The 14,687-nt window shown below is 38.5% G+C and overlaps 1 protein-coding gene across 4 annotated transcripts in view; it reads right to left on the reverse strand.

The window, feature by feature from the left end:
* Positions 1–150: 150 nt before the first annotated feature.
* The window catches only part of kis (kismet), a 32,545-nt gene continuing 18,008 nt past the window's right edge, over positions 151–14,687 (reverse strand). For 2 of the 4 annotated variants that reach the window (XM_066301702.1, XM_066301705.1), the window contains exons 3-15: positions 14,203–14,489; positions 13,912–14,001; positions 11,996–12,217; positions 11,045–11,330; positions 10,610–10,768; positions 7,711–9,446; positions 6,794–6,944; positions 6,316–6,708; positions 5,432–5,807; positions 2,530–3,471; positions 1,826–2,253; positions 1,161–1,392; positions 151–1,094 (exon numbers count right to left, since the gene is read on the reverse strand). In XM_066301702.1, coding sequence (XP_066157799.1) covers positions 937–1,094; positions 1,161–1,392; positions 1,826–2,253; positions 2,530–3,471; positions 5,432–5,807; positions 6,316–6,708; positions 6,794–6,944; positions 7,711–9,446; positions 10,610–10,768; positions 11,045–11,330; positions 11,996–12,217; positions 13,912–14,001; positions 14,203–14,489 — 5,460 coding nt within the window. In that variant the 3' untranslated portion in view covers positions 151–936. The remainder of the gene's footprint in view (positions 1,095–1,160; positions 1,393–1,825; positions 2,254–2,529; positions 3,472–5,431; positions 5,808–6,315; positions 6,709–6,793; positions 6,945–7,710; positions 9,447–10,609; positions 10,769–11,044; positions 11,331–11,995; positions 12,218–13,911; positions 14,002–14,202; positions 14,490–14,687) is intronic. The other 2 variants (XM_066301707.1, XM_066301708.1) reach the window with 2 other exon arrangements.

Below are 14,687 nucleotides of genomic sequence, written 5' to 3' on the forward strand. Positions count from 1 at the left end.
GGATTCGTCCCCTAATCTGATTAGGCATTATTTTTTGCACTCGTCAACAACTTCCTGCACATGGGGATTACGCTTTAATTAAATTAAAACCAGTTTTTCAGGTGATGCAAATTTTGTTTCTAAAAAGGGGAATTTATCAAAACCCAACCGTCTTCAGTACTTTTATATTTATCACTTATAATAACGCCATAATAATAATAAATGAGAGTGAGAGAGAGCTACCATATACACGATTACAATTGGCGTCGTCATTGGTTACAATACGACTAACATTTAAACTTTTAGTCCGGTATTAGTCTACGCGAATCGATGAACAAAATAAACAGAAAATAAAAAAGTATAATTGGTAATATAATAGGCTATTTACAGACAAACGTACAAGAAAGACACTCTACAGGGTTTGCTGTATGTACATGTTTTTAAATACTTAAAACACTTAATTAAAAACTTCGTAAAAGGGCAATTTGCCGGAGAAACGATTTTTTTCTTACTTAAGGCTAATGTTTTATACCTATGAAACAACTACATAATTGTTAATTCGAGTCTTTTAACCCATAATCGCTTATACATGTATGTTATCAAACAACAGTTAAGCTTAAAAAGGACAGTCCTTAAAGAGTTAAATTTAATAATGTACTGGGTGTCTCGTTTAAGTTTAACCAGTGTAATTATACCTGTGTATTACCCTTCATTTGAATACAATTACTCAATAACATATCTTAGAAACAAGACCCCCTATACATCAAATAAAAGCGTAATATAAATCAGTTCCAATAAAATGTATACATTATGCGACCATGTACTTTTTACACTTCCAAAACCATCAGCACAAACATGTCCTGTCATTTTCATTTCTTTAATTAGTAGATATTTGTATCACAGTTCACCGAATTTTAATACTCGTTGCGTATGCATTTATCAGTCCTTTCTTTTAACTTAAGATGCGTTTTCACTGTTTTCTTTTTGTGCGTTTTCGGCCTCGCGTTGATGCCGTGCAGCGGCAGCTGCGGCGGACCGACTTGCGCTCGAACGCAAATTCTTCTTTTCCATCACTGCTTCGGGATCCAACAAGATTTCACCGGATTTTCGTTTCCCTGTATCGAGAAAAAAACATGAAAAGTTACTATCAATGGTCTTTTTTCATCAGTAAATGGTTTTACCTCTGCGTTTCGTACTTTTCTTTGGTGCGGCGTCGGCACTTTCACCTTCACCGTCTTTGGTGGCTTCGTCTTTGGATGTAGGCGCCTCAGACACAGTCATTTCTTCGGCGGCGGTGGAGGCATTGTCTGTACAGGCTATTTCCTCCAATGTTTCCGTAGGTTCGCCCTTTTCAGGAGTCGATCCAGAAGTCACCACTGAGGATGGCAGCAGGGTTTCGATGTCTACTCCTTCCTATATTCAAAAAATAAACACATGGTGTTACTGGAAGGGCCAATATCTTGGTTTCAGAGAATATGGTTTGTAGATGGTAGAAAATGATTTAATCTGGTTATAAAAACGCAAGTATGTAATATTAATCGACAATTAAAATAAATAATAAAGGAAACCGTTAATAGATAGACGTGCGAAAGACTTGTACTGGTGCTGGTTGAGTACATAAACTGCTCGTCCTCAATAATTTAAATTTTGTGACCTTTCAAAAACTCTGGGGAGAGAACGTATTCTTGGACAATTCTTAAACTCCCAATATTGAAGCAAAACAATGATCGATTATTTACGAATATTTTATGTCTTCCTGCCAAAACAATCGTAATTTACACCATGCCTTTTCAGGAACAATACAAGATACTCCCAACCAATATCCCAATTTAAAGCATACACTCACATTCTCAGAAGGTCCTTTTTCAGGTACTTCTGGTTCCCCCGAAGTCGGCTGCACTTCATTCTCTCCCCCCGCCAGCTCTTCTTTTCCCACCTCCACCTTTCCCTTCTTTGCTGAAGGTTCTTCTCGTTCTTCCACCTTCTCCAAACTAACGTCCGACTCAACCGACTCCCTGGCCCGTTTACTGGTATTAACGGGAGTACTACTCAATCCCGTGGGCATATGCAGACGGGCCTTTTCCTCAGCCAGGGCTTTGGCGACTAAATCAGCGTTCGATTTGGTTAGGTGCTCCAAAGGGCTTTTTTCTAGATGTTCCTGAGATTTTTTTGTCACTTGAGTCACTTGAGCTTCCAGAAGCTTGGTGAAATCAGCTAGACCAGGCAGAGATGGGGTGCGCTTGTCTTTTGAGGTGAAATCAGTTGGAAGCATTCCTAGATTATTGAACATTGATAATTAAGGAAATATAATTCTTTCGTTCTACAAGCAAAATGGTTATACAGGGTCACTGATAAGCTGCAAACGGTTCGATACTTCAGAATCACAAAATTTTCAATTCTTGTCTTTGTTGTATTGAACCGTTGAATGACTGAGTAACTGTATAATTTTGATACTTGATGACACGTTACAAGACTATTATACAGGACGTTTGGAAATTAGGGCAAAAAATTGTGGGTAGGATTCAAATGAGAAATCTAAATTGTACAAACCTCTCAAACTCTCCAACGCCTTCCGCTTGTCTTCCTTTTTATCAAACTTCCCCCTGTCTTTCATCCCCATATCCAAACCTTTGGAGATTCCCTCCAAAATCTGCGTGTCAGGGGGCAAAAGTAAAGCGGCGTTGTGGGCATCCTTGGTTGACGGCCTGCTCTGGTGTTTCATACTACTAGAAACCATACCGCTAGATGATGTCGTTGTAGTACTACTAGAAGAGGGTCTGGGACTGGGAGCGCTACCCGATTTCATTTTGCCCGAACTCTGTGTTCCCAGACCTCCGCCGTTAAGTAAGCCCAAACTATCATAGGCTGACATTCCCGGCTGGAGGGCAAAGGGATTTAAACCCCCAAGACCCAACGGTGTATACAGCAAACTCGGATTGGGGAAGAAGAACGGGAACGAGTTAGTTGTGGGTATGGAAGACGACGAAGAGGATGATCCTTTGGTCGAGGCATGTGCTTCTTGTGGTTTCTCTGCGTGTTTCGCATTAGAAGAACTGGAGGACGATTTTGTGTTCGAGCTCTTCGGTCCAGAACTAGCTGCCGCTGCTGTGGCACTGGCCAAGACAGCCGGATCCATGCCGCCCAATCCAGGCAATCCTAGCCCGGCTAGATTAGCAAATAAGTTCATGTTGGAGAGATTCCCCAAGCCAGCCATGGAACTCATAGGCAAACCGGCGAATGGCATCAACAGCGGATTGGTTTTGGGGTCAAACTGCCCGAGATTTGACAAACCGGACAGCAAGGAACTGTTCAGATTTGATAATGATGGGAAAGACATGTTAGAGGGAAGGGAGGTAACCACTGAGGCCGAGCTGACACTAGATGTGGATCCTGTGGGACTGGACAGTACTGGAGGTCTGCCGGAAGAAGCAGATTTTTGTTTGGAGCCTCCGGCTAAAACACTGCTGCTGGATAATCCTGACAGACCAGAACCTGGAACATTAGAGAATACTTATGTTATACATTATACAGGATCTCCCAGCTAAGAATCGACAGCTTAGGGATTTTGAAAACGATAAGTGGCGCATTTTATATTCTAGAAAATGCAGTTTTAAAATTTATCAAAATATTTAAATTTTTTTCAGACTTTTGTCTAACCCATTGACTACGAAACTTTTTAAAAAACTTTTATTACTTTTTTTTTATAATATCATGAAAGATTAGCGTTATTACAATAATCATATAGCAAATATGCCAATTTTAGTGTTGTAAGGTGTGTTAAAAAATAATAAAAAATAGTCTGACGATGAATTTATCAGGTAAAAACGGTAAATAAACGGAAACAAATTATACATGGGTCTGTGAGGAATAAAAAGCACTTTCAAAATATGAAATAAAATTTCCAGGTCTGTATTTAAAATAATGAAATTGATAACGATTACTTAGTTACTAAAAGCTGTTCAATGACGTTCGATTTGTCGTATTGTAGAGAAAAAAAAATGTGAAACTTGATAATTAAATTTTTTTCAGTCATAAAAAGTTTAGGAAATACGAGGGATTGAAATTTTGGATCATTCTCATATTTTTCCAAATATCTAGGAAACCACTCAAAATGTGGCAACATTGTAGCGGTTTCCTTAACCAGCTCTACAAGGGGCCACTTTTATCTAATTTAACCGAAGTTGTAGCTCTTATCGTTACGGAGATAGTAATGGTAGGCACACCAAAAAAAGATCTCGTGTAAGTAAATTAGAAGACGAACCAGTCGATATACAGACGTATGTCACATTTTCGATATATGGTTCTGCCAAACATATTACAATCCGTTTCTGTTACACAAAAATAGTGAATCCGATCATATCGTATATTTGGAATTAGATTCTTTGTAAGATTCCTCTATCCATTAACTTTTGCAGGAGTATTGTATTTTGAAAAATACAAACGGGTTATCAACGTTACCAATAAAATACCGTCATTTGTTTAAAGTGTGATAACTGCCTTAGCATCAATATCAAATGGTGCTGCACGTTTTGTAACTACTCTGGTAATATCTACTAACTAGTTCCTCTACTAACTCTCGCCTAACTACTAACTTGTCGAGGATCGTTTTCTAATACAAACAAAATTCCACTAGGTATGCATTTTTCAAGTTCAGGCACCACATTTTATAACGGAAACGAATAAACTGTTTGCATCCGTGGCATTCGTAATATTTAATCACATGTTTATCATATCATAAATTCTGCATTAATTGAAAATTAGCCAAACATTTCTCTTTTATTGCATTACTAATCAAACTCAATTTACAAACCTTATCGGCTGGAACTGTGTGAGAATTATTCACCATGTGAAAAAATCTCTAGATTTGAATAGGCAACCATCTGACGGCCAAGTAATAAACATCGAAAGGCCATTTTTAAGTGGATCGCTTTTAAGTAGTAGAAAAAACCATTAACTATAAAAACATTTAGTTCTAATGCCGTAACTGTAACGGCAAGGTGAGCCATACTGTTTACCGATCAAGTGACAACCGGTTTACAAGATTTTTTTTACTTTGAACGTCACTATGGGAAAGCAAAAAAGGCAGAAATGATTTATGATGCCATATGGTATCTGTCTTCGCTAATGCGATTTAAAGAAATATTTTAAAATAATTCACCCTTTTTCGTTACAGCTTTTTGTTCCTTATAATGCGGTACCATCAGATCTAAAATTCGACGTTTCGGTTTTCCTAGAACCGTTATCAATTTTATTTTTATTCTCATTTATTAGAGTGACTAATAGAACGTGATAAATAGTCATTCTCTTCACATACGATGGCATTCGTTACATTATTGATACAAAAAACCTTACTATGTATGTAAAAACAGATGCAAAAATGACTGTAGAGCCATGGACAAAGAAATATTATAAGGACTCATTGAATTATTACATGATAATAAAAATTACGTACCGCTAGTCTGCACCCTCTTATGCAGCTCGGACCCCAAATTTCCCCTTTCCTTCACCAACTCCGACCATTTTGGGTCGATGTCGTACATGGGGTTCTCCATAAGCCAAGGACCTAATCTTTTCAAAGTAGGGGCTTTAGGCCCCGTCAGCTTCTTCCCAGTCACTCGATGGACAACCGATACATTCTCATCTCCAGTCAATTTTTTCCAATCGAGTAAAGTGGGGTCAACACGGGGTCTACGCCTACGTGTAGAGAGATAATCGGCCCCCAATGGCTGTTCGGCTAGTGCAATGTTCTGTTCTGCCAGCCATTTGTTCACTTTTGCCTCGTGAGAGTAGGCATTAGATACTTTGGAACCGATGTCTGCTATCATAGCCTAGAAGGAAAAAATCAGAGATTTAGAGAGAGGACAGGACAGTTGATTTTATTGCTAAATTTGCGGAGGGCCCTGCGTGACGCAAATAATCCGTGGAAAGACGAAGGTTAATGTGGCTATGGCCTGTCTCGAAATATGAACTTAAAATTTTTGGGAACCATGCAATATTTTTCGGTCTTCTTTTGTGTCGAACAATTCGTTTTTTACGGTTGTATACGAACTATCGGTTCATTTTATTAACTGAATGTCCCTCACTACATGTTTAGCATACATGTTATGTTATCGTAGAATAGTTTTTATAACTGTCTCTCAGCCTCTCTAACTGCTATGTTAAACTGCCTGTGAGTCATTTTTTTGTCGTCCAGAGAATTTTTCCAACAGCGATTCGTCGTATAAAAGATTACTTATATTTGTGAATTCATCCGTAGACCATTATAACGATTCTCTAATCGCTACTTTAAAATTTTAATTGCCAACTTATCAATATTTATTACAAACAAAGTCTCACCTCATAACTCTTTCTTTGCTGTTGTTGCTGCTGCTGTTGCTGTTTTTTCAGCAACAAATTTTGCTGTTCTGCCTGCGCCAAGAAACTGGAAAAACTGTCTTTGGACGACATTCCTGGCAAAAGACCACTCAAAGGGTTATTTGCCCGGCTACTTTGGCTTTGAGAGCTAGACGGTACCGAAGTTACGGTTATCGTGAATGGTTTCTGTGATGGACCATGCGAAGTGGTCACCGGCGCAGAAGTAGGAGTTACTGTGACGCTGGGTGTCACAGGTTGCTTCTTAGTGATGGGTTCAGGGAAGAGCGATTGTTCCTTTGCAGCGGACAGGCCGAGAACTATTTCATCAAGTTTGCGCCTCTTCTTTTCTTTGCCAATTACAGGCTCTGGTTCGGGCTGAAAATGGAAATTAGGCACTCTTTATTTATTTTCTTATTACCATTTACAAATATGGAATTGCATAAATGAATTCCATACTTACGCAATTTTTCCTTTTCATTAGTTTTGACAACGTATCATCAAGCTTGGTGCCTGCCTTTGATGAACCCATTGACACTGATGATTTCTTGATTGAGAAGTCTTGTACTTCATTTTGAATGTCAATTGAAAGTTTGTCTTGAGGTTTGGATATGCTGGAGTGAAGAAGAACACACACGTTGAAATATACGCACAATAAAATTCATTTAAAGCAACTTTAGTGGGAAGCACATATTAAACAAAAAAATAGGCATTTTTACAGTAATGCAACCCAAACTGTGATTTCGTACAATCGAAGCATCCAATCTCTTAAGTTCTAGAAATATTTTGTTTCAAGGTAAATTTAACCTTAAATTAGTGACGTGTTTATGATTTAATTTCTATTATTGAACAGGATATCACAATTAGTGACATTGTGCAGATGACTTTATTAGAAAAGCAACAGTATAGTATTGTCACTTATTAACTTACCCCTGACAAACTATTTATGCACATAGGACCGTATTATTGTAATACTGCCCTATCTAGAGATTATGTAACTTCATATAAAAAACTATTAAAATTAGACGTCACTCATTCTCTTGATAAGGCAGATAGATGGATTTAAAACCACGCAATGCCTCAACGAACAAAAATGGCAAAGTGACATCGTTCTATCATTTTAACATTATCATTGCTGCCTATTGAGTAATGGCATTTCAGAAAGTTCCACTTGCATTGCCATTTTTTAGAATTATATGTAGATTTTGAAAAAATGTACCTGTATTTTAACCTAACGCTTTCACTTTCGTCACCAAAAAGTAAATTTTGAATTTATGCTCTTAAGAGTATCTTACATTTCTTTCAATTTCTCGCTGTGCGAATTAATAAGGTAAAAATCAGACTACAATAGACTCAATAATACATGAAAGGAACACTTACCCAGAGCTTAAATCAATAGGTGTCAAGGTGCTGCTCGTGCCAGGAATCACAGTGGTTTGGCCTATAGTTTTGGGCGTCATGGAGGACTGATATTTGCTCGAAAAATCAAACGGCATTCCCATTCCCATGCTACTCAACGAGGAAGCCCTGTGTTGATGAGCCGGAGGCGGCTGCAAGCTTCCCTGAGGAGTAGACCGCCTGGAATCCTCTGAATCGTCTTCCCACTGACCCTTCATCGAAGCGCCCATATGACTGCTATTTAACAAAGCATGCAACTTGGCTCTTTCTGTCTCTACATCAATGGCTATATGTCTCTTGCGTTTGTCCATTTTCTTCCCTAAGGAAATGTCAATATCGGGGGTTGAGACTTCGCGTTTGGGAGGATCGTTGGGTAGCTCGTGAATGGGCACATCAAATTCGTTTCCTATACCAGTGGCGTACGCGGAAAATGATTTCGGTGCCGGCCATTCGTTGGACTCAACCGCAAATATGATATGTTGCAAACGGACTTGTATGGCGTATTCTTTAGGCCATTTTACCACGTTATTGAATAATTGAGCAACCGTAGTCTCGCTGAAATCCAAGGCTTGACCTGATGCTGGTTTGTCTTTAAGGACAAAGGTGTCTACTTGGGAAAGTCGCGATAAAGGTTGAATCACTTCCAGGTCTGGAAACATGGCTTTTAGTTGCGCAGCCTGCTTGTTGGCTGACAACTCTTCTTCCGATAACTTCGGGGACGGTTCTTTCTCTTTTTTAACCAGCTCAGGTTCTTTTTTCATTTCTTCTTCAACTTCTTCTTTAGTGGTAGGAACCTCAGTTTCTTTAATCTCTTCAGGCAATGCTTCACTCTGCACCGGAGGTGCCTCTTTAGTTTCCTTTGCAACACCATCTTCTTTGACTTCTTCTTTCAGATCTTTTTCCTTTTCCTCTTCTTCAATGTGAACAGGAGGCTTGCTGTCAGCTTTTTCGACAATGTCCTCACTCACAGGAGAAGCCTTCTTCTCAATTTCAATATTTTCCTTCTTAGGAATAACCTTCTCGATCTTTAAAGTGCCCTCTCCTTTTTCCAATTTAACCAAAATCTCATCTTTATCAAACTTCAAAATATCCTCATGACTTTCCAGCTTAATGGCGTCTTTCGATTCCGGTGGTTCAGAATTGACTTTCTTGCGAAGAATCTCGTGAAATGAAAATTCTGGATCGTTTAACAGACAATGATCAGTTTTTCCTAGACCATATTTGGCTACTCCAATGAGTAATTCTCGGTCGTGTTTTCCAGGTACCCACCAATCTGGCATATCTGCCGACGTCACACACAACTGAAGTCTTTCTTCCAGTTTGGGGTGCGTTAAAATTTCTTCACGAATTCTAGACAACAACTCCAACCTTTCCAGAGTTCGCCGGGCTTTCTCTTCATTTATATGCTCGATTGTTGAATCGTAACTGCCATCCTCAACGTTCGTCCCAGTTTGTTTCTTGCACATTATCACAAAATGCTTGTAATATTCGGTAAGTTCTTCGTCGGACTTCTTTTCTAGCTTGGCAAGCTGTTTAAATTTGGGCCAATCGTATTTTTTGGTTTTTCGGTTGTAAATAATTCCGAATGAAGAAGTAACGCGGAAGAAATCGCTCTCTTCTCGTTTGGTCCAACGTTTGGAAATAGTGGGTCGTTCATAGGACTTTGAGGAATCCTTTAAGGCTTGTTCGAGGGCTTGCTTACCTTGACGTTCCATCTTCTGAAACATGAAAATTTAAGTTTTGTCTTTGGGCTAAAAATGGCCAAAAATTTTATTCGGGGTCAAATCTAAAGAGAGCGAACTCTAGATTTTATTTAATAAGTTAACACGGGCTGAAACAGTGGAAATTAGCTTGGGAAATCCTCAAATACATATGCCCAATTACTGCATCAGAAATTTCTGTTTCGATCTTCTAAATAACGAAATTTATAATTTTCAAGTCCAAATTGGTTTTGAGGATCAATTTTTTCAGTGAAACTCGAAAAACTCACTATTCTCCCAATCCTTAATGAAACATGATGGCATATGTTAATGCTTTATTTGATTTGTTGTGATACCAGCTAGGTTAACATTTATTTTTTGAGTTTTGTATGGACATTTTAAAGATATTTTCAAATTTTCAAAGGCCGTCGAAAAGGCCTGAAAACCTGTCAAAAAAAAGAAAAATGACAGTTTTTGAGTATACGCAGTTATGAAAAACTTATTCCCGAGAAGAATTGGCTCAAAAGCGACACTAAAAATAATTGAGTTCACGCTCGTTTATTTGTTAGGATTCCTTCCTCACATTTTTTACATTAACATAGTTATGGAGATGGCTTTGTAGTATACAGAATGATCTATTATATATTGACCTACGAGCTACTAGACGTATCCAAAAAGACATTAAAAAGTCGTTAATACAAAATATTTGTATTTGAAACTAATTTTTCTCAGAAAATATCACATTAGAGAAAGTTATCGAAAATGTTACTTTTGTAATTGACATATTTGCAATGCAACACCTTGTATGTGATTAAATAATTGAAAAGATTTCAATTTCCGAATTTACGTATACATAATTTTGCTTTAAAAAAATATATACTCTATAAATACCTCATAATATACACATACATCAATATATTTAATATAGTGTTTCATTTAAAAAAAAGTTAAAAATGCAAATATTTTATGTTTACAATATTGATAACTTTTCAAATAAACCCGATAGCCCCTGGGTTAAAATATATATAACAGATATTCCTAAAGGTATTTGGTATTGACGCCACACATGGATATAACAGACAAAAAAATTGTCGTGTATACTAAAACATCAACCTGACAAAAATGAATGCAGGAGGGTCCAATAACGAAATAAATCATGCCTGACGGAAATGATAACTTACCAATAGATAGAGAGCTAACTGTTGTAAATCCCATCCCTGCAACCCCATGGCGGCCGTTGGGTCTCGAGAGTCGAATTGTTGCGAGACTTGCGCGAGAGCCGCTAGAGGAGAAGTGAGGCTACTCAAGGTGGAAGCCTCCAGTTGCTGTTGCTGCTGTTGCTATAGACACATACAAATTCTAATCTACCCACCAACAACCACGACCCACATGCGATCAGGATCGGATTATCCTGAGATAAAACATTTTTCCTCACGCATTTTGGAAATTAACAAGAGAAAATAGAACAAACACGCAATTTCCAAACTCAATCCGAACCTGCATGCAAAGGGAGTGCGCGATTAAGAGAGGGGTGTAAGGGGGTAGATACTGACAAAAAACACAATAATAAACAGTACAATGAATATGCTTTTGTATTTTTTTTTACTTGAACATACCTTTGCTTTGCTGGCCTGCAACTTCTGCTCCTCTTTTCGGTAATTTCTTTGATACGACGTAATGACTCGTCTAAGCCGCGTGTTTAAGTCGGTGATAGTGGGCCATGTCTTGTCGTCCCCAGTTTCGTCCTTCATGTCACCCTCTTCGAGCTGCTGACTCTCGGAACAAGCAGAAGGCCCCGGAGAAGGCTCTGCCACCTCTGAGTTAACTTCCGAATTGTCCCGATTGCGTGATTTAAGGCTAGATTCCTCGTTGGTATCCTCATCGTCCATGTCGTCCTCGTTGCTGTGAAAGAATTTTTGTTCGATAGGAAAAAAGTTCGGAAAGCAACGATAGTGTTTGATGACTGAATTTCATACGGAGGTTTCATTTCAAAATCAACCACCCTAAACGTCTTTTTAATTCTGTTTAACTAAAGTTTGCTTTGAGGAAAAACCGTCCAATTTAAGTCCGCGTAACAGAATTTTATCACTCACCTTCTATTGCTCTGCTACTGGTTTCAAGGTAAGATTTCGAATATTTCCTTTGTTAAAAATTGCATAAAATTCCCTTCTCTCTCTCTCTCTCTCTCTCCAAATCTCAACAGACGTGTTTTTTTCTCAAATAAAATCTTTCACAGACTCAAAAGATATTTAAATGCGGTTCGTTTATGAAATGAAAGCCCCGCATGTTCCTAACGTAGGTTCCTAACCGGTTCTGCTGGGAGCATTATGGACGACAAAAATATGAGGTTAAACCCTGCAATAGGAGGTGATGCGTGGCATTATGGCCGCAATAAAAAAAAATGATGAAAATCCCAGCAATAGATAATATAAAATACAAGCAGCAAAAGTGCCGCGAATGCCAAAGCATGCGCGACACCCTCGTTAAGCACATAAAAGAGTTAAAAAAACAAACCTAACTCTACCGTAAGCCCTGGCCTGGCAAAAAGTGACGCTCAAAGTACTTACTTGTGCCCTTGACTGGGGGTTGCGGGTTGCATATGCATCAGAATCTCCTTGTCAGAGGGGGGCCCGCACCGAGCCAGGAAACACAGGGCCGGATCCTGGCGCATCGCGGTGTAATTCTCGTAGCCGTGTTTCCAAGTTCCGATCAGCAACGACTTGTCGAACTCCGAGTCCCACCAGGGGGCGGGCAATTGCTCCGTAACCGGGGGGTATATCGGCAGGGCACTGTGTCGGTAGGCGCGCGCGCACACACATGGAATTAATTCGCCAATTGTTAATTTTGATTGGTAATGCTTTCTTTGATTTGCTATTGTTTCTTTTTTTGAACAGTATCATCGCGAGCTTGAGTGAACTTCAGGTGGACAAGAGTCTGTCTAAAACTTAAACAATAGGCTCTTTGGGTATTTCAGTTGATGGCTGTACGAAGACCGCGCTATGCGGACCTAGACAGGGTGCCACAAGTTCATATCCAAGTACTTTGTAACGGAAAACGGCAATATCCAACATATTAAATGAAATTGCGATCGCAGTCTGCAAAAATGTATTATTTCTGTTATAGGGCGACCGTCTATTGTTTAGAAGAGCTGCGATCGAAAACATGTCTTTTGATAAAATTTCGTTCTGAGATCTTCGTTTTGTTTTGTACTTGTATATTAATTCCCTATGAATATCTTATTTGAGAATTTTTTGACTGCGAAATTTCATAGTATTTGTCTTAAAAAACACCTTTTTCTGTTGACTTCAACACGTGAAAATTAAATGTAGCACACGTACGACAAAAGTTTTGTGCATCTTACAGGCTGCAAGGAATTATAATATACCGGGTGAGCGGTGTAGCCACTTTGTGTTCTATTTACTCAATTTGCACTACTATATTGAACAGGTTAGTTCAGGTTAGACTTAATCTATTATCCTGCGTTTTCGGGTGTTTTCTTCAGACCTGTATAATTGTTAATCACGAGTGTGCCGAAGTCCTTTTGATTTACATATTCCCATTCGAACATCAAGAATTGCCCGATCTCCTCTTAGCTCAACTGCAAATAATCCAAAGATTGCCTTTGCGACTCAAAATAAGGCACCAAATTTGATGATTTAATAATTATCGACCTGAAAAACATTTACCAAGTCCCGTCAAATGGCAAAATTTCTTTTTTTCTCTCATTTACTGGCATCGACAAGTCCACCTAAAGTGTCTACAAAAGCTCAATTGAAGAGTTTCTCAAAAATAATAATTTGGTTTCGAGTGCCGTACCGCTTACATTTTCACTCTTACATATGAGAATGAACCTTCAACGTAATTTTTGAGCGTCCGACAGTGTCTAGTGTCAAGCACGGTTAAGCTACTTCCACCGAAGAACCCTCAAAAACGAATCAGAATGTGACGCGATGGGCGAGTCAAACGCGCTCGGCACTAAGTCAATTATTATTTTTGAAAAACTTCATTCTCATATATAAAGGGGGGCAGGGGCGTTGGGACCCACAATATATATTAGTGTTAAAACGAGAATGTAAAAGCGATAAGCTGTGATAAAAGGGTAATGATACGAGTTAAAATAGTCTGGATGCAAAAAGCTGTCTGGCATGACCTCGGGAAGCATCATGCATAAATATACTGGAAGATCATCTGGAATGCAGTGGTACTTTTTTTTATAGAAAATACTTCAAATCCACTGCATCCCGGATAAACGAATTTAAGGTAAGCTGGAATCCCAACCTTGGAGATTAAATAAATGCTTATAAATATAAAAAATAGAACATGAAACAGAAACTCTTACCTTAAGATTTAGGCAATTAGTTATATTTCCTTTGCCTCTTATTTTAGGTTAAAGATTAATAAGTTGAGTAAAAAATGATAAAAACAAAGTGACCAAAGGCTACTTATGATGAGACAAAAGTACAGCGACTAGTTAAAGACTCACCTGGCTTGCACTCCATCGGTAATGTGTTGCACCAAGTCTCCAATGATTTCATGCTTAATGTAGTACAGCATGCGCACTCGAAGAAGCACCCTGGAATTAAAAACAAAACCTTCAAACATCGCTTCCAAAGAAGTAAAATAATCTGCAAATCTCCAGATGAATCAGAGTTTGAGAAATTGTTTTTCTCATTGAATACCTACGTATTCTCTAAATTAGCATGAAAATCATCATCAAAAACGAATTCGATGTAGCCGGCAAAATCGATAGAAAAGAAAATTAATAGAAACTTACTTATTGGCGTGCCTGCCCAAATGTTTCTTGTAATTATTCTCTAAGAATATGTCCCCATCGTATTTCTCATCTTTACTCCAATGATTCGGATCGGTTAAGGCAGCGTGCCTAGTATCTTTACTTGGTTTTCTTTTGTGTTTGTTCCGTATCCCTCTGGGAACAGGATCTTTCAGACCTTGATGATTCCTAGATATTTTTTGCTCGCCACCTTCAGTAGGCGCAATCAAGTCCCAAATAAAGTTGCGAATCTTCTCATCGCCTCTATAGAATCTCAGACAGAAGAGCAGCTGTAAATTAAAAATATATACTCTGAGGGAGTTTCGAAATTAGTTCTCTATAATTACAGGGTATTCTCAACAAAAATAGTTCCGACAAAGCTTCATTACCTCGAGATATCGCAAAATGCAAAGTGGAATTTTGACAAATATACTGTACGCCAATTCAGGAAATCAAACAGGATGAAGAGATTACGGAGAGATCATAAA

Source organism: Euwallacea fornicatus, chromosome 2 (genome assembly GCF_040115645.1).
Source record: "Euwallacea fornicatus isolate EFF26 chromosome 2, ASM4011564v1, whole genome shotgun sequence".
Taxonomy (NCBI): domain Eukaryota; kingdom Metazoa; phylum Arthropoda; class Insecta; order Coleoptera; family Curculionidae; genus Euwallacea; species Euwallacea fornicatus.